The sequence below is a fragment of the Polyodon spathula genome, chromosome 23 (genome assembly GCF_017654505.1).
Source record: "Polyodon spathula isolate WHYD16114869_AA chromosome 23, ASM1765450v1, whole genome shotgun sequence".
Taxonomy (NCBI): domain Eukaryota; kingdom Metazoa; phylum Chordata; class Actinopteri; order Acipenseriformes; family Polyodontidae; genus Polyodon; species Polyodon spathula.
This window is the reverse complement of record NC_054556.1, coordinates 3,922,992-3,942,776: the sequence shown is the minus strand read 5'-3', so window position 1 is coordinate 3,942,776 and position 19,785 is coordinate 3,922,992. Positions and strand designations below refer to the sequence as shown.

The 19,785-nt window shown below is 37.0% G+C and overlaps 1 protein-coding gene across 1 annotated transcript in view; it reads left to right on the top strand.

Annotated features, from left to right (window-relative positions):
- fbln2 (fibulin 2) overlaps positions 1-19,785 on the top strand; it is a 78,759-nt gene that overhangs the window by 44,712 nt on the left and 14,262 nt on the right. Inside the window, exons 8-12 of the mRNA XM_041225492.1 lie at positions 13,210-13,332; positions 13,942-14,071; positions 14,357-14,543; positions 16,318-16,605; positions 19,250-19,372. Of these exons, the coding sequence (XP_041081426.1) occupies positions 13,210-13,332; positions 13,942-14,071; positions 14,357-14,543; positions 16,318-16,605; positions 19,250-19,372 (851 nt within the window). The remainder of the gene's footprint in view (positions 1-13,209; positions 13,333-13,941; positions 14,072-14,356; positions 14,544-16,317; positions 16,606-19,249; positions 19,373-19,785) is intronic.

Below are 19,785 nucleotides of genomic sequence, written 5' to 3'. Positions count from 1 at the left end.
GCGATGTTGTATTAATACATTTGTCTAAGTTCTGGTAACCCATAAGAAAAATAAATATCTGAAATGCTTAGGAAATGCATTTGTTTTGACAGTTTATTTTTGTTATTCTTGTATTCCTTATATAACCACGTCAAGCCAACACCAAAATATACTGTATATTCCTGAGATTTATTTTAAATAACTAGAAGTGCTGTGTTTACAGCTGCAACTCCTTATACACATGTAGACCCTGTCTATAGCTGCAAGAGGGGTATTCCTCACTCGCTCCTGCTGTTTACGGTCAAGTGTACATTCCCATTATGTTCCCCCTTGGAAAAAAGAAACTACAAATTGTACTAGTAAATTACCTTGCCAGTGTAAAAGAGAATAGCACACTTTACTCAGAAAGTCAATTCATAAAATTACACCAGTATAAAAAATGCAATGAAGCAATGCAAACGGGTATTAAACTGCAGTTGAAGGACCGTACTAGAAATGGCTAGATTGGGCTGGCTCACGCTAGCTGTCAGTTTATAAACAGTGTTGCTTTATTTTGCTAAACCCAACAGAGGATCAATTAAGTGAGGGTGCGGCTTCAAATGCAAGCATATTAGATTTGGGGCCTGCAGTGTTTCAACAATGTTGTCTTGAGTTTGAACCGTGCAGAAATAACAACGTGGTGTAAACAGGGGCAGAGGTGGCTCCCCCTCTCTCTCTCTCTCTCTCTCTCTCTCTCTCTCCTCTCTCTCTCTACTCTCCTCTCTCTCTCTCTCTCTCTCTCTTTTACGCCAGTGAAATAACAATAGACAGTTGTTAACTCCAAAACTGTTCTGTGTATCTTTTCAGTAAGCCATTGCCAATTTAAACACATATTTAGTGCTAGTAAAAAAAAAAGAAAAAGAAAAAAGTAAAGCAGGACACAGTCACTGTTTTTTCTGTGTTTTAGGAAACATCACTGTGTGCCTTCTGTGAAATCTGATGCAGTCTGTATGGCTAGATATTAGTGTGGTGTTTCTTAAACTGTCTGGTTTAGAGCTGAGTATAGATGTTAGATTTACGGCACATTTACATTAACAGATTGGAAGAGTTTAATGTGGATAATGTAATTTATCTTGGAAGCTGTGTGCTTATAGCAAAACGACTGTACTGTATATCCCAGCATACTGTATATCACCATTGTCTGTAATATGATAGTACCATCTGAAAAAAAAACAGCAACATTCTGTTCTGTGTCTAATCTACAGTAAGATTGGTGTCTCACATTCAGGGACCCAGTCTTTCAAGTTCCGTGTCTAGTGGAAATGTCAGTGGTACCTTTTGGTAAGCTATTGTTCAATGTATTAAAACCTAGATTGTTCTGTGAGAGAGGTATGGGCTTGTCCATCAAGAGAGATAGGGTTGTCAAACTCCCATTCTATAAACTGGAAACTGATTGCTGTAGTGTTTAAAGAAATTTGTTATGAGGAAGTATCATCTGAGATCATCTGCACCAGAGAGAAAATACTGTAAAGGCACTTCCTTTTGGGACCAATAGTTCCCATGTAATGATACCGTTTTGGAAAAGAGAAATTTTGCTGTGTCCTTAAACTGTGTTGGAGTGCTTTTCCTTGGGTTTCTGTTCATGACTTGTAGCTTTAGTATTTCACTGTCAGTGTGTAATACATGTAAATGCTCAATCTTCAAACTTCAAGGAAAAACAATACCTCAGAAAAAGAGCTTCACTCGGAAACTTCCTTCATGCCTGACAGTGCGCTCTGACAAGGTTACACGACATCAGCAGTTTATTTATTTCTTCTTTTCGTGCTTTGAATTTAGATGGATTTCAGTGGAAGAACGCCAACGTAGGTAATAAAAATACAAAATGAAATATGCAAAAAAAAAAGAAAAGATAAATAACCATTATTCACATTTTACTGGCATTCCCCGCTAAAATGTCAATAGGCCGGTCGTGTGAAGTAGGAAACCACTGACTGCAAATTAGAATTTAAAGGTTGTCATGGCTTACCGTCGAGCCCTTGTAAATGTTTCAGCAGGACGTTGAGCTGAGGGTAGTTTCTCGACATGTAAATCAGATGCAGTATTATATCGGTTCAGCAATGAACACTACTGGATCATTTTGATTTAATGCAAAACCTAGGAATATTTTACTATCATCATTTGAAGAATCTGTAAAATTCAGTTACAGTTTCACACAGAGACATAATTATTATTATTATATATATTTTTGTACCTTTTTTTAAATAATAGTAATTTTAAAATACAAAGTTTTGTTGTCAAAAACAACACACTTTTCATTTGGGTAACACATTCCTTTCTAATAATGACCCTTAAGCTTCAGCACATTCCTGGTGGTCTAATGCATCTTTTCAGTGAGGCTGTGCTTTAGTGCTCAAAGCGTCAACTACAGTACAGTGGACTGGACGTTTGATTTATTGCACTTAAGGCTAGATTGTCATTATAATGATCATAAACAAACTGCTAAACTGACCTGAAATATGTAACTTAGTTGCACGGTTCTAGTTTTGTTAAATTAACAGATGTGTTGTCTCCTTCAAAAAGTAGGAGCTCATTAAAGGCTGGATTTATAGTTTTGAAAATGTAGCCAGTAAGAAGCCTTGTGTGATGTTTTTGTTTGACAGTTTCTAAAGATTTTACTGACAAAAATGCTTGCTATATTAAATTGGAAGCACTTAACCCATAAATTGTTTGATAGGATTATGTTTACTTGATTTACATTTTTATAAGCCATTATTAATACAAGTACTAAACACATATGATGCTCCGCAGAACACCGCAGATATCTACTGAAAATGTCTTGGGTTTTTTTGCATGTTTTCCCTCAGTTTTGGACTGCCTCTACATAAGGCTAATATTGGTCCAGCACTTAAAATGTCTGTACAGTTATTGTTATAGACTTCTGGCAGGATCACCTGTGTTTCCATTGATGCAGTACAGTGATTTTGTTTTATCTACAGACATTGCATTACCTAGTTTTTGGTCATTCCACAGTTATGGGACAAGCTGAGCTCAGACAAATAAAATATTGTCTCTGTAGTATAGAAATGACCTAATATGTCATGCAATGTAATGTTTGCAACACCAAAGAAGCAATCCTGGAAGGTAAATCTGTTTTAAAACATGTATTTGCTTTATATGAATGTAATAACCACTAGTAGGGGACAGAAAAAAACCTGTGCATTTTTACCCACAATTTGTTTGTTGCATATAACCACCATGCAGTTGCCTCAGTGATTTGTAGAGACAACCTTAATAACAAATCACCCTCTCTTATAAAATACAGAAGAGTTTCCTTTGCACTGAGCCACTTTGGCTCTGCAGTAATCATGCAGCTGTCCAGATGGCCTGCGTGATTAATGATCTCTTGGAGGAGAGTTGGGACTGCCATCTTCAGTGTGGACTGTTCATAGATAAATCTGTCGTCTTCAGGTGTTACTTCAGATAATCGGCCTCTTAGGATGCATTAGGACTTTAATTATCTGCCCTGCCTCTAGCCAGGAAGTGATTCACCACTTGGGTCATTGTGTTGCTTCAAAAGACTGATATTTATTGGTACCATCAACAAATTTACTCAGAGGCAGTAAACTTATATTTAGGAACGTAAGACAACTTCTCATAGAAAGTGTTGATTGAACATAAGTGTACATCTGTGCAGTTGACCCTGTGCACTGGAGAGTCATGATAACTCACTAAATGTAATCTGTAAATGTGGAATGTTCCTGAAGTCCATGATATTATGTTGTACAGTATGGGGGGCTCCTCTCTGTATAGGGATGCGTTTCAGAAATGCAACTGTCTGTTTTAGTCTTCCTATAAACCTGTTTATAGAAGGTTCTCAGTATTCCTTTCTTTCCTGGACCAATGTAATTCACCCGCATTTAATGAATCACAATGTGTCCAATACACCTCGTGTTTACTTTTCTTACAGTGGTTTATGAACAGTGAGACTGATCAGCAGGTTTCCTCCTATCAACATATTTTATTCAACTTTTTTTGATGTACTATGTGTCATTTTGTAGGTAGGCTCTGCATAACTCAATTTTGATAAGATAATTCATTGAAACACTTCAAGTTAAAGTGTGCAAACAAAGCAGAGACATGCAGAAGCTTCCTTCAGTTACAAATATAGAGAGCCAATGTATTGCTTTTATGTATATGCGTTTAGAAAGTTAAGGACTGTTTTATCAGGTAATTGCACTGTATTGTTCTTATACCTTGCCTATTTCATGTACCAGCATTGCTTTAACATTGCTTTAATATACTTATTTGCATGTGCTTTACCACAGCTTCACTATGCTTTACTAAACTATCCGTGCTTGTGTAGGACATTCCAAGGTTGTATTTAATAAGTAATGTGGACATACTAAATTATAAGAGCTGGCTTTAACTGCCTATAGCATTCCTAATTTTAGACAGGGTACATGTGTTATTTCAATGTGAGGCCAACATATAGACAAGGAAAACTAAGCCTTTTCTGAAAAGAAAGCTCCTTGAGAACTTGCAAAGTAATGTTACACAAGAGGGAAGAAAGAGGCTCAGTCATTTTGAGCCATTATATTGATTGATACGGTACTCTTGCTTCTTCTCCTTTAAGTCCTCCAGGTAAGGTATTGATTCATGTGAATTGTACTCAGTGATTCTGGAGAGGAGGGCTTCGTAACTGCACCAAATAGCAATTGAAAACAGATGGCAGGTTGTACCTATGTTCATATCCCCAGTGAGTATCTGCAGTGAAATATGTATAGAAAAAGCATGTATAATGGAACACTCAGTAAACAAACTGGAGCAAAGATTACAGCTCATATCAGAGACAGAAGCATCTCTTCCTGTTTACATAAACTGTGACAGGCTGGCGAGTGGATAGAAAAGAAAAAAAAATATACTTTTATTATAAATTAACACAAAATAAAAGTGCACAAGGGCAAAATATAAAGATATTTAAACACAAATAAAACAAAAAAACAAAACTCACAAAAATAAAGGTTTCCAGGCTGGGCAATGCCTTCACTGGATTTAGAAAATTTCAAAAACCACAAACAACCACAAACAACCACAAAACAACCACAAACAACCACAAACAACCACAAACAACCACAAAAACCACAAAACAACCACAAAAACCAAACCTGCTTCCTCAGCTCCCTCCTCCTAATGGGAAGCAGAGGCCTCCTTTTATGTCAGGTGGCTGGGCGCTGATTGATCGTTAATTAAGTTAATCATCTAATCAACTAATCAACCCCAGCCACCTGAACATAATAAACCCAGGCAGGTAGGGGAATTTAACCCCATCCCTGCCAATTTCTAAAGGGCAGAGCTGTGCTCTGCCACACAAACATACAGGAAAATAACAGGAGACATGGCATAAACAATTCAGAAAATTAGGCCGAAGCAACAGCAGTGGTCTTTCCATACTGTGAAGCAGTTACTAGGAATCTGCTTTCCGTGTTTATTTAACAGGCAAGAGACAGCCTCCTGGTCAGTCTGTTAGGAACAAATGGCTTGTTTTCTTAATGCTGAAGACTACAGAGGAGAGGGTTTGGTGCAAACTGTATTCGAATGGCAGACACTTTCATGTACCGTCCACTCATAGTCGGCTTTACACAGCCCCACATTGTAATTATTTCTATTCATATGGAGTGGAATTGTTTAAATTGCAGAACTGTGGTATGAGGTACCATCATTTTTCCATATTGTTTTTTTTTTTTAAATTAAAAATAATGTTATTTTCTCTATTCATGATCTAATGGTGGATATGTATAATATTTTGGACAAAGAAAATGAATGTGGGTGTGGCACTGTTGAGTTATTCTTAGTAGCTGTTCAGCCAACAGGGCTTGAAAATGACTGCTTAATATATTGTATTGCACGTGTGTAAATTTATAGAAAGTTTATTTCCCTTATGTTACCTTAGTCATCTGGTTTAGGTTTCCCGGAATTTTAAACACTCAATCATAAAATCAAAAATAAAGAAACTTGAGTTGGGGCTAAGTTGGTTTGTTTCTCTTTTTATTGAATCAGTTAAAAAAGTCATTGCCAACTATTCTAAGAATACATAATGCACAGAATGGATCCACATGATGCTGAGTGAGCGTGATAGTCACTGACATCTGTCAAAGTCAATCCATTGAGATGGATGCCAGATGCCACACTACTAAATGACTAGCACAATGTGCTTACAATGTTAAACAGGGTACTATTAAACTGGTGGAATCCATCAGCTACTATTCCAACAGCAAATTGTATGTACTACTGCCAAGGTTTGTGGGGAGGGGGCTGAATACATAACAATTGAATTCTGTTGGTCATACATTAGTTTTAATTAGATATTCATGAAAGTGTTTATCCTACAGTATTTGTTTCTTTCACATTTGCGAAACACATGTTGAGAAAATAAATTGTTCATAGCTTTTGCAAAGGAGGGACGCAGGGAGCACCGTCAATTAAAATCAGCTCAAGTACAATTTGAAAAATCTTCCCCCAGGTTACATGTTCACATACCCAGGTGAATGTGAAGATAATACAGACTCTGCGTGTGACATGTCCCCTTTAATGAACAAAAAAGCCTTAAATGAAAACCATTCAACTGACAATATTTACAAAGAAAAAATGAAAATGTCTACCTCTTGAGTTCAAACAACTTCAAAAGGCTCTTGCATTTTCCTGCTTCAGTAATACCCATGTGAAACTGGACTCTCTGGTTTGACCAAATGGCGTCCTGCTATGCTACACGACTTCACAGCATCAAAATCCCCCATCTCACACACCCTGTGTTTAGCACCCTGTAGTGATCTGTTCCTGTCATCTTCCAAGTGGAAAAGAAAAGCCTGACATTGAAATAAGCAGAAACTGCACCTGATAGAAGACAAGGAATCATTTTAAGCCCTTTAAATATGTGTTTATTCTAGATTTACAATTAAATACAAGAAGGGATAAAGGGAGTTATAGAATTGCATATCACCTGCACGTCATGCTCCCTGAATATCATGACATCAGCACTTTAGCACCTAACACCTGATAAACCTTTCAGGAGAAAACCCTTGCAATATGGACATCAGTGTGCACACCTCCACAATCTCATATTGCCTTCCAATAAGTTTTGGATTTCAGATTCACTTCTTTAAATGCGGTTTTGTAATGGTAAATGCTGAGTGCTGTCCTGTAAATTGGTTTCTGATGGTTATGCAGAAATCATTATATAAATGCTTTTTGAATTACATTAGATTGGATTGGAATCAATATTTTGTCCACCAGTTTCAAAATGAAGAAACCACATCCTCCCTAACATCGTTATAGTAACCATTATTAAACGTGACCAACTCGTTCAATTATAAATTGATTAAAGTGAAGCTGATTCATGAGCCAGGAAGCAAATAAAGTGGATTAGTAAGTTAAGCTTTGGCCTTGATACTCTTTCCCAGGACAGCTTTGGTCTAACTCCCTTCATCACCGAAGAGCCGGAAGAGACACAGCTTGGATAACTAGAGGACGGGATTGTTTAACTGAATTGGATGGATGAGAAAGGGAATGCTGGGAAAGAAAAAACGATACAGAGGTTAATTAAAAAAAAAAAAAAAAAAAAAAGTTTTCATAAACAGGCTCCTTCAAGGCTCAACCCTGATTGGCAATAAAATAAAACTTCACTTGGAACAACTCTACTGGATACAATGCAGTACAGGGTTAAATTAGCCTTTAAAATAAGTTCTTAAAAATAATTATACAAATTAGATGTGCCTCCAGCGCTCATGACCAATTTTCAATGTTGATCTGACTGTCATCTGCTGTGATATCATATAATACAATTATTACTTTCTGTTTGCCCAACATAACATTTACCAAAAGCTGGTTATTTCTGGTGTGTTAAGCCCCTTACAGCTTATCTGGGAAAGATATACCACAAGTATAATTTGGGTTGCATGAATTATTGCAGTTTTGCACATCCCCAGACATCTTAAATATCGTTCTGTTTTGCCTTCTGTTTGACTGCTGCTTAACTTTGAGACATTGTTGAAATTTCTTCACAAGTGTACCTTTTAACATAATGGACAAACCACAGAAGTGTATCGTCATTGCATAGTGTGAGAAACCACTGGACTGCCACATTGAACTGGAAACAGATAGTAAACCATGGTATAAAGACGTGGAATAGCGAATGTTTGGAAGCCACAGACCAGTTATAATGTATTAAAAGGTCAACTACAGAAGAATACAGTGGTTATGATGCCTTCATAGAGACTGCTTTCAACTTACACAGTGTTTAACAGGTAAACAAAAAGCACAAAAAAAAAATTCTAAAATGTAATTAAAACACTTATCTTTCCCTTCTACAAAGCCGTTTAGAGATAAATAACTGTTGACAGGGTATTAAACCTGAATGGATTGAGAGATACTTCTAGAAGTAAATATGAATCGTTTGCAGAACACTGCAATTGCTTTCTTAACTGTGGCGAGCTTTGGTATTGTGTGTTTGTACCCCCAAAAAACCTATAGTGTTTAAAATGCGTGCTAGATCAGGTTGGAACAACACCATGTTGGTAGCTGTAGCTGTGCACGGATAACTGTTGCAAACAACATTACAAAACAGTAGTTACAAATGGAATACTATCACAGTAGACATGTACTGCTTATACAGTGGATACATGTGTAATATATAGCTATGACATGCAATGATAGATGGATATACTGTGTAATTTCTGTTTTGATATGAGCCTGACATTATTACGGTTTTCTATATTTGTGGGTATTGCTCATATAATCCCAGTGGGTGGAGGGGAGCTGGTTAAAGTGGCTGCAAATAAAAGTGTTTTGCCAGGGAGTAAAACACAGAGCCATGCAGCTCTGAAGCTCCTGGAAATACAGTAAGCCTTTTAGCAGGATATTTATCTAAGCGCTAACATGATAAACAGCTGCAGAAAATGTCTATGGCAGCGTCTTGATAAAGCTCAGGAGCTGGAGTGTTGAAAGCTTTGCCTGTAAGCATCCTTCAAACATTTTAAATTATTACCTCTGGTTAATCATTTTGTATAAGAAAAAAAGTTGCATTGAATTAGCTTTTGCAGATGGCATGGATAAATACTGAATAGCAAAGGCAAGAAAAGATTGTGAGCATCTCCCATAACTTCTTAAATGCAAAGTGAAGCAGAAAGATGGGGCTCCGACATGCTCAAGTGGGAGTTTTCTTTCTGAATTTGCCTGCTCAGTTTTGATATGCTGTATAACAGATGACGTTTTGGTGACTCTTCATCCCTTAGGAAAAGTGGTGTAGTCCTAGATCTCAAGGTACCAGAACCACTAAAATATAGATTTTCTTAAACAATAATTATTATACAAATTCACATTTTATTTGTATACTGAACTTCTAGTAACACATATAATACTGTAGATAACGCATTTATCAAATTTCTACAAGTATTTCTAAAGTGCCTTTCTCCAGCTTCGTTTGTATTTGGGTTCACGGTCATAGTCGATGCACTGTCACTGTTGTGCGGGAGATGTGAGTCATGTGACTTAGCTTGCCTATTATGCACATGCCGGCTCGACTACACCACTGATTGACAGGGCCATAGCAGGAATCAGATTTATTGTACGGTATTCAATAATTTAATTTATTTATGTATTTATTTTTAAATAAAGAAACACAAAAGGAGCATTCAGCAAAAACATAGCTGGGAAATGTTTAAACACAGTGGAGCCTTCTGTATGGAAGTAGAGCTGGTTTTGACTAAAAACAGGTCCCCTTTCACTATTAATAGAGGTTGTATTGTCCATTGTTTAGTTAGTTATGGAATAAACAGACTTGTTTCAATGTATACTATAGGGGTGGTCTTCCTGGGAAATGGAAGAATGGTCTTTGAGGAACGATCTGGCTTCTTGTAGGTCCTGTTTGGTTCCGATTAAGCTAGGTCTTCTGTTCCCTCTTTTGTTTGTCACTGTAAATTAAAAAAATCATGTTGTTGTTTATGTCTCTTCCATGATGTCACTGGCTACAAAAAGGCCTTCCATATCCACGTCTGACCATTTAAGCCAAGAATAGAGATGTTTTTATTTTTTTGTTATTTTGTTTAGTCCACCTATTGTAACAGGTCAGAATGACATCATTCACTCACTTGTCTGCTTACCATGGCTGCATTGAGATCTTGTTATGTGAGTTTGTCATTACTGTGTTTGACAGTCTTTACCTAGACATAGAAAGATAAAATGCTGTACACAGCTTCACGGTATAACCAAGACACCAGATTCTCTAGCAGGAAGTTTACAGAAGTGTAAGCTGAAAAATTGGAGTGATACAACAATGTCAACTAAATAAAGCAAGTGCATTCAAATATTTTCATAAGAACCAGTAATTATCATTTTGGATATGATGAGTATTCATGAATACATCAAGGTGCTCAGGGCAGTAACCGACTGTACATCCTTTTTCAATAGGAACCCCTTGCAAAGAAAATGGATATTTAAAATAAATAAAATCACTTGATTAAAGGACCTCTTCAAAATACTGAACTGTCAAGCCTTTTACTACATACTGTAAAATAGCACCACTCTAATTATAAGCTCTAAGGATCTGGTATTTAGCATGTGTGGGCATGTTAGGAGAAACACTCTACATTCCAAAAGACAGTTCACAAGTGTTTGATGAATATGCCAATACTGTACGTGCCTGGCGTCAGTTTGTCTTGTTCTGTCCCATTTCAATAATCACGCATACCCTTGCCATTTTTGATATGTTTTGAATATACATGTATGTAAGTCTTAATACTTGTGAATTTAGAAGAATTCAGACACATTACATCATGACATTTGCTGAAGCATTGACTTGTAGAGTCTATTCATTAAACTAGAAAGCCATAATAAAATATATGTTGGTTAAAATTACAATTATTACAATTCAATACCACTAACACCCACTATTATTTTTTCTAAAATGAAAACAAGGAAACATTAGAAAGCACCAAATAATAGATATAGTAGTAATAATAATAATAATAATAATAATAATAATAATAAAGCCTGTTGCAGAAAATATAGTAAACTTAGCACAATGCTTTGTGTTGAAAATATAAACCATCAGCTTCCTGTTTTTGTTTTACAAAGAAGCATGTTTCATTTTAGGTAAGCTGCCTTGTGAAAATCTTCATTGGTCAGCTCCTGTTATATTCTGCGGTTGTGTTGGAAGCAATTGGACTCGACCAGATCTCCAGGCCATAGGGCACATCCTGCACTCCACGTGGACTGCCTTTACTGGATGCGCCACTGGGGAGCCCCCAGGATCCTGTAGTTCTAAGCTTGTCTGTAACATCTGGTTTGAGTAAAGAAACCGTACACTGCAAAAAAGAAAACATTTTCTTACCAGTTATAAAAAGTGTGATAGAGTAAACCAGCTGGTAAATGCTTGTTAAGTTTCCACATCAAAGATAAAAACATGTTAAAATTTACAAGATATGCGCTTAGCATGGACAATCCAGAGCTTCTAATTTACTGCTTTTAATATTGGAGGATTCAGGAATCCTTATTGTAGTATATAATAAGCTTCAAACTGATTATCTGTTTTTCAGTTGTCAGTTGATTTGCTTCGGAAGAATAGTACTGTAGTTTCAAATAACACTTTGTATCTTATTTCTTCTATTCTATTATTATTATTATTATTATTATTATTATTATTATTATTATTATTATTATTATTATTATTATTTTTAAACTAATTATTGAACTTAAAATGTAAGCTTTTTGATGTAGGCTTTGGACTGAGTTAAGAAGTATTTCTTTAATTCTAGTTGCCAGTCATCATAGTGTAAAACAGTCGAAACAGATCAAGCTACCTTTTGTATTGCAGAATAGTTGTTTGCTATGTGGGGCTAGGAGAATAAGTGAGGTTAGAATTGCCTTTAGCCATTGTTTTATGTAGGTTATGTAGGTTATGATTATAGGTGTAAGTTTTAAACAAAACAAAACAGTTTTGTTACAGTATATTTTACAATCTTCTGTTTGGAGAGTGGTTTGCATTTAAACACCAGATTTCTAAAAATAAACAAACACACTTATTGAATCCACATGTAGGGTTCTTTATATCATGTCTTTTGTTCAGCCAAGAGTCATACATTTTAGAAGCTACATTGCACTGTTTTATTGAATCAGCTTACATTTTCATTGTAGATGGTAGGATTGTTGTTTGCTTCCAGTCTCTGGAATGGCACTGCAAGTTTTAATTGATCAGACAGTGTTACAGTCTTATCAAACAGAGAATGCCAGACCCTTACATTCTAGATCCCAAGGTCAGTATTCATCAAAAATGATCATGCAAGTAGCAGTATATGCACACAGTTTGATATTTATTGTGACATTCTGGCATTTTAAACACACCTACAAGCCCATTCCTGAAGTGCTCCAATAATTGAAATGAAATTATCCCATACTAGAATTAGAATGGTGTATATGATTTTGTTTAAGGTAATTAAATAATATATATATATATATATATATATATATATATATATATATATATATATATATATATATATATATTAAATGGCAATTCTTTTAGCAGGTAAAGAGTGTATAGCATTGGGAAAAAAACTGTTTATTTCAGTTGAATGAGTAAAACTATCATTAGGTTTTCTGAAAAATGTTCATATTCCAAGTATTCTTGGGTGATTGTTAACTGTAGGGGGCATGCTGGTATTCTAAGCATTAGTCTTTGGTTTCACATGCAGTTGGCAAATCAACCGACACGACTGTGAAGGAAATCAGTAAAGTTTGGAATTTACTTGCGGTATTGAACCGGCTTACAGGTTTGCGATGACTGCACAAAAAAAAAAGAAAAAAAGAAAAGAACTATGGCTTTGCCTGCTAATTTGAAGCTTGTGGTCTGTGTTTTGGATGTCCTTTCCTGCAATTCAGGTACCGCAATTATACTTTTTTAAGGTATTTCCTTTCATTTTGATGATGAGCGGTTACATGATGAAGTCTGGATGAATTTGAATGTGAGGATTTGTTCAGGAATCTTCCACAGTGGTTTAGGTTACTACATATTGCACAGGTTTACTATGCAAGGTTAGAAAAGGAAAAGGGCACATTATAGCTGAATGGGTTTCCCTGGATTATGTTCTTAGAAAACGTGCCTGCTTTCAAAATAAGTACATCACAAAAGAATAAACCAGATCTCACACAGATTTAGCTAGTGAGGAGATATGTTTTGGGCATATGTTGACTAATATGTTTTATCCTTATAGTTTCTGTGAAAGAAGTGGTGGAAACATGCTGTGCGGCTGGACAGCAGTGGGCTTCAAACAATGGGCAGTGCATTGACATGCCACAGAGTGAGATTAACACATCTGTCTGTAGGTAAGTAGCAGCTGGCATTGTTAAACACTGAAATATGAGGCGGTGAGGCGGTGTTTGCATTAAGAAAAGTAAAAAAGCCCAAATATAACTGTAGTAAATGAAAAGAAATGACTGTTTCAGAAATGGCGTATGTCACAATTCTAATCTTGTTTACATGCCACGTTGCTCTGACTTGTCTGCCTGCCAGACGTGCATATTTACCCAACATGTTTTCAGACATATTTATCACATTAGTGAATACCCCTCATTCTTGGCCCCCCTATTTTTGATTACATTAAAAATGTAATTACTGTCCCCAGTGACTTTGATAAAAGCAGGTCTGGTATATAAAACGTTTACTGCAATTGCCTAAATGAGAAAGCATGCATGTCTGCACTGTACAATGTATTTTTTTTAATGGATAACAGCTAATTCATATGCCGTCATCAAAGGTTGAAACAAAAAAGACCTTATATAGTTAAGCAAGAGAGAGGACTTATTTTATTTATTTTTTTTATGAGAATTTTTCAAGTCAAGCCTCTTTTGTGAAGTTTGGATAGACTGATTCAAAGTTCAAGATTAACTAGCATTATGTGAGTCAACTGGTTTTATTTATTTATTTATTTTCAGACTTGCCCAGAAGCAGTGCTGTATAGGATACTTAAAAGAAAGCAGTTGCTTGGCTGGAATGACCGCAGCAAAAGAGGGAGAAGATTGTGAGGCGAATGAAAGTGATACCTGTGGAAAAGACTCCTACAAGGCAAGGCTGATGTTGGGAAACAGTGTCAAAGATGTGTGCTCCATACATAGTACAGTGCATTATTTTACTAAACTGGTCACCTGTAAGCACTATTAACAAAAGTAGCATTCCTATTTTTGTTTTCTTCTTAAAAATCTCAAATTTGTTTTCAGCATGCTTCACAGTAGTCTCATAAAACAGAACACATGTTCTAGTTACCATATTCAAGCCCAGTGTATTTAACAGTGATTTACTGATGACTGAAGTACCGGTGCAGCTTGTAACAGTGTTCCTGTTGGTCCCTAGGAGTGCTGTAGCTGTTGCTCTCTTGGTTTAAAACTCAAAAGTGAGGGACACAGCTGCGAGGCCCACCAGTTTCTGGGATACCCCTGTAGCCATGTGTTCCTGACATGCTGCGAGGGAGATGAAGGCTTCGTCCAGCCCACTTTAAAACAGAGAATGGAGCCAGAGCCAACGTCTTTGCCAGAACGAGGTAAACAACCCTGATAGCTGTGTCTCACACAGGGCCCAATACTGCATAAACTTGCCCTTAACTTTTTATACAATGTTTATTATTGTTCTTGATTCTGTAAATTCCTTTTTAGAATTGATAGTGTGTGTGTCGTGGAAGAAGGGGGTGTCTTTTCAATTTAGATTTCTTGGGAACATTTTTGCAATTCTACCATTTATATATATGAATGAACCCATTGGCCTGCAGTTAGGGTTAAGTATTTGTTCAGGCCATTTTAATGATCCACTACAGACCCCAAGATGACAGAGTCATGTTATTTTTCTTCATCTCCTGAAAATGTATTTCTGTGCCGAAAGCATTTTGTAGTGCTTTGATAACATGAGTGCACTGTAACCACGCTGACAGAGCCGCGAGAGTCAGAGATCACAGCACTTGACTCCCTTCTGCCTGTCAGTGGCTTGTTACATCCTATTCCTGTCCTTCAGAATTGCAGCTTATGCCTGTCAGAGGGTTCTGTCTGTGCAAACCGTTTAATTCAGGGCCTTTAAAAGTTAAGATTGGGCCCTATTTCTATCAGCTAGTCTAAAAATATATTGACATGCCAGCTGCAATTACTGGTTGTGTCACTCACAGATATAACCCTGTTATAGTCTTGGATGAAGTTACTAAGTTATCTGTACTTTACATCCTTTCTTCTGTGAAGAGATGACCCAGGTCAGACCTCACAGTTTCCTGTCTTCAGTGGATAATTGAATGTGGAAAGGTGTGTAATTCAATGTACAGTTAGAATCATATTAAGACAAGAACCTCAAAAACCGACATCACTGTGCATCCAATGCCATTTTACCTGCAGGATAGCCATGTCAGTGTGCCATGTTTTATACAGGTTACCATCTGAGTAAAATGTACTGCTGTAGTTAGTAAGAGATTGAGCATGTGTGGTCATGCTGTCAGCTTGGTGCTTACAGTGCATTTAGTAGGGTATGGCAGTAGGGTATAGGTATATGTATGTTTATTGTTCCATAGTAATTAAGACCATTGCTATGGGTGCTATAGTGGCATTTTAATGGCTATTTTTTTTGGTTAAGTCCATACAGGGTATAGTATATGTTTGTTTGGCTGTATGTGGTTCTGTGTGGGGTCAGACTGGTAACCATCTATCCCAGTGCATAGTACTATACTCTATGGGATTGCTGAGGCACATCCTTGTAAATATGAGAATGGAATAGCTGCAGTAATTTACAAGACTGCAGGGTAATTCTAACTTTGGAAATAACCACCCTTTCACAGGAAGGATGTTTGAGGTAGGTAAGCTGTTGAAATGTGTCAGATGTTTTCTGCTTGTGAATGAATAATTCTCATGGGCAAACATAAACGCATTCCTGTGGAAAATTTGTATTCAGGTAACCAACAGTATGGGTAAACCTGTGGGTTTCCTAAATTTAATTGGCTGCATTTGACTTTTCGGAAAATTATCATAATGTGTCATTGTAGCTGGATGTTGCCTGTATTTCCTGTGGGATGTTCCAGCATGCTAAATTCCAAAACCAATTTAATTGTGCAAATAGGTAGCAGGCATGACACAAAAACAAAGACTTACTTAGCACAAAAGTCAAGTGCAGGATTGTTCATAATATTACAGTAATCCAAACGGGTCATAATCCATTTAGCTCATGTTAGTGTACCATAGTCCATGACTGAATACCAGAATGATTCCCTTGTTTTACATGTGGAGGAGCTGTAAAATGAGTATCTGGTATTCTGAATTCCTGCATGCAAACATTTATGTTTCAAGTTTCAGACACTGGATACCCCAAAGAGGCTTTCTCTGTGATTGATGAAGAGGAGAAAGAAAACACTGTTGATGGAGAGGATGGTGAAGAGAAGAATAAAAACACTGCTGATGAGGAGGACGGTGAAGAGGAGAAAGAAAATACTGTTGATGAGGAAGATGACATCGACGAGTGTCTGATCTATGCAGGACAACTTTGCCACCAAAGCTGCATCAACACCTGGGGATCCTACATGTGCGCCTGCTTTCCAGGACACGTCCTGCTGGCTGACGGATACACCTGCAGACCAGGTGAGAAGCATCAGAATTGATGTTGCCGTGACGCTGTACATGCTTACGTGTTTAAAGACAGAAAGAGCTGGTGAGAGTGAGAGAGCAAATTCGGGAGAATGTCATATTGTTTTAGTTTTCTGTCTAAGTTGATTATTTTTAAAAATTTGAAGTTCACAACATGATAGGACACATCTGAAATCTTTGCTGTAGGCTGTTTACAACAACAGCAAAAATTAAAAGCAAAATTGAAATTACAAGAAACACATTGTCTAGGATGTATTGTAAAAATGGAAATAAAATGACCAGTTGTGCCGTGAGGTGACGCTCTTCTTAAACAATGACCCCTGCAGGTGAGCAGAGTTAATGGAATTTAAGAGGATCAAATGTCAGTGCAAATGGGTTGCTTCAGGTCTTTAAAGCAATACAAACGTGACTGGAATGCTCATACAGTGGATGCAGGCAGTTTCTGAGGCCTCCGAGCATGCTGGGTAATACACATCATGGATGATTCTGACCCCTGCTGCAGAAATGAACAAAGTAGACGTTTTGTCCTCTGGTTCAGAAACTCGCTCGGGCACAATGAAGTAACTGGTTCGTGCCTAGTCTAGCCTGCCAGATACAGAGCACTAAATCCTACTTGGAGCAGTCCAAAATCAGCTCTCAGCATGTGATACCATACTGCTGTATTTCAACCAGCTCACACCCCAGTCAGTGTCATTGTTGTTTCCTTTCACCTCCCCTGTTCGGCTCATTCAAAATAAACATTCTAATGAGTTAATATTTTTTAAAGACTACTTGAATAAAGGTCATGTTTGTACCAGCACTATAAAAGGCTAAATCAGTAAAGCACATACAGGAGTGGTGTATTAGAAGCTGGAACTTTTAACTATAGGGAACCTAGTGGAAACAGAATGTTCCCATGGATTCCAGAGGTTCTAGTGTTGACTCTAACCTTATTAGAATTCATCACCTTTGCACTTCAATTACAGTTGCAGACATGGTGTACATTCTTGGCAAGGACTACTGTGACTTAGCTAATGCTTGCACATATTTACAAGCCATTATTTTTTCAGGTCTAATCCTTTCCTTCCCTTTCCATGCTGTGACAAACAGTTTTCTGACTGGGAGTGATAATCTTTATCCAAGCCAGGCATATGGAATTACTTCCTGAACCTGCATTTTATGTTAAACTGCTGACCTCTATCTGATTACATTAAATACAAAAGTGGCTGAACTGCAGACCAAGTCCCGATAAGAAAGCCCATTGTTAGATAAATGTTTTGATGTCTGGAGTGTTTCAGTCCGTTCTCTGACTCCAGACTTTACTCTTGTTGGTGACTGTGTTCTGTCCCGTGTTGACGGAGAGCCGCAGTGCAACCAGCAAACAGTGCAGAGTTTTGATTTAATTTGTCCATGTTCAGAGTTTGATAAGAACAGATGGAAGGACATTATTTGAGATTGCTAATGTGAATTAAGCAGGTGTAAATATACTTTGCACCTTTGTGTAGAATGATCTTTTTTTAATCAAGTGGGAGAGAATATCTGAAGGTACTGGAGTACCAATCCAGTTGTATTTGGTCATGAAAAGATACAAATGTCCTGAACAATAATGAGTTAGGAGGAGGAATTGAATTAAGATGAGGCTATGCAGTGGTTTGATGGAGCCTTTAACTGCTGTCAATTAGACTTAATTCAAAATCAAAAGCAGGCATAGAGATTGGGTGGGCAAGAATCAGGCAGATATGAGATTAGCCCGTTATACAGAAATTAATTTTAAAGCACATCTCTTTGCTTCTAATTTCCTACAATTCCTGGTCCACTGTTACCCGTGAAGGCACATGTTAATCATTTAGTTTTTTTTTTTTTTTTTTTAATTGTATGATTTCTCATTAGGCGAGAACTTGATTGCATGGGTAGAGTGCTGTAAATAAGAACGGTTTCAATGGAGGGCTTTATTTATATAGGATTTCTGCTGGAAAGTTAACAAAGCAAACCGTCTTACTGCATGATAATGAGATTTAAACAAAAGGGTTGGGACTCTCAAGGCCAGCTGGCACTTCGCTGATGATGTTTCTGGCTTCATTTCAGTCAAGCAATATTCTACCACACACACAAGGAAGAGAGCACTGCCAGCTGTTTTAAACACTGCCACACCGACTAGTGGTTTTGCCTTTAACACATAACAGTCGATCCAAAAACCTATAGACACATTAAATGATGCTGAGTTTGAACTCGGTGGTCTAGAGGTCAGAGGCTCATGTCAGTATCCTGGAGTAAATCACATTCATTGGGCCTGATCACTGCTTGAGAAAGGAATCCTCCAGTCCTGCACAACTGAGAAGACAAAAATTTTAATGAGAACATTTTAATAATAATTTTAAAAAACTAGCTTTAATGAGAAGGGAGCTTGTTTCATGTTTGTAGATTCATGTTATGGACTCACTTCTGTTTGAAAGCACTATGCTGTTGAATTTGCCATCAGACTGAGGTTCTGTTTGCTTTGTAGACATTAAAGATTTCATGCCACTCTTTATTTAAAAAAACAAAAAAAACAAGGTGTTTAAAAAAAGCTTCCTGACAGTAGTTGCACGTTCTCAGACAAGTCTTTATGCCTAGAAAGTAGCTCTGTACATCCTTTTTATAAATGTTTCCGTGTATGTAGAAAATGAAGACCATGAAGACAACAACAGGTTAAATGAGGAGGAAGAAACACCTGCTACTGAGGCAACTCCAATGGAGGCTCCTACCACTGCCGTTCCCATTGAAGAAGAAGATCTGTGTAAAGGTACATTACATAGTCATACATTTCTGTATTAACTGATGTAAACGCTGCACATCACACTAGATCTTTTACATGCTAGTCACCCATCTCTTTGATTTTTATTGTGTAAGTAAAACTATTACAAGGTAAACACTGGGTGCCATGGACCATGATTGTGATAAAGTAAGTCTAAAATTAAGCATTTGAATACAGTGAGTGCAGTCCTGCAGTGTGAACAGTTTTTTAACTACACTGTGAAAGTAGTCTCAACTGTTTTATAAATATAACTTCACTAAAAACAAATGAAAATTCTTGTGTGAAACTGAACAATTGATTTGATTGCAGTTGCTGGAAGTTGGAGGGATGTTTGCATATGATAAGCTCCTTTATTTATTTATTTTTTTATTTGAAGCCTGGTGAAATCTATGTAGTCCTTT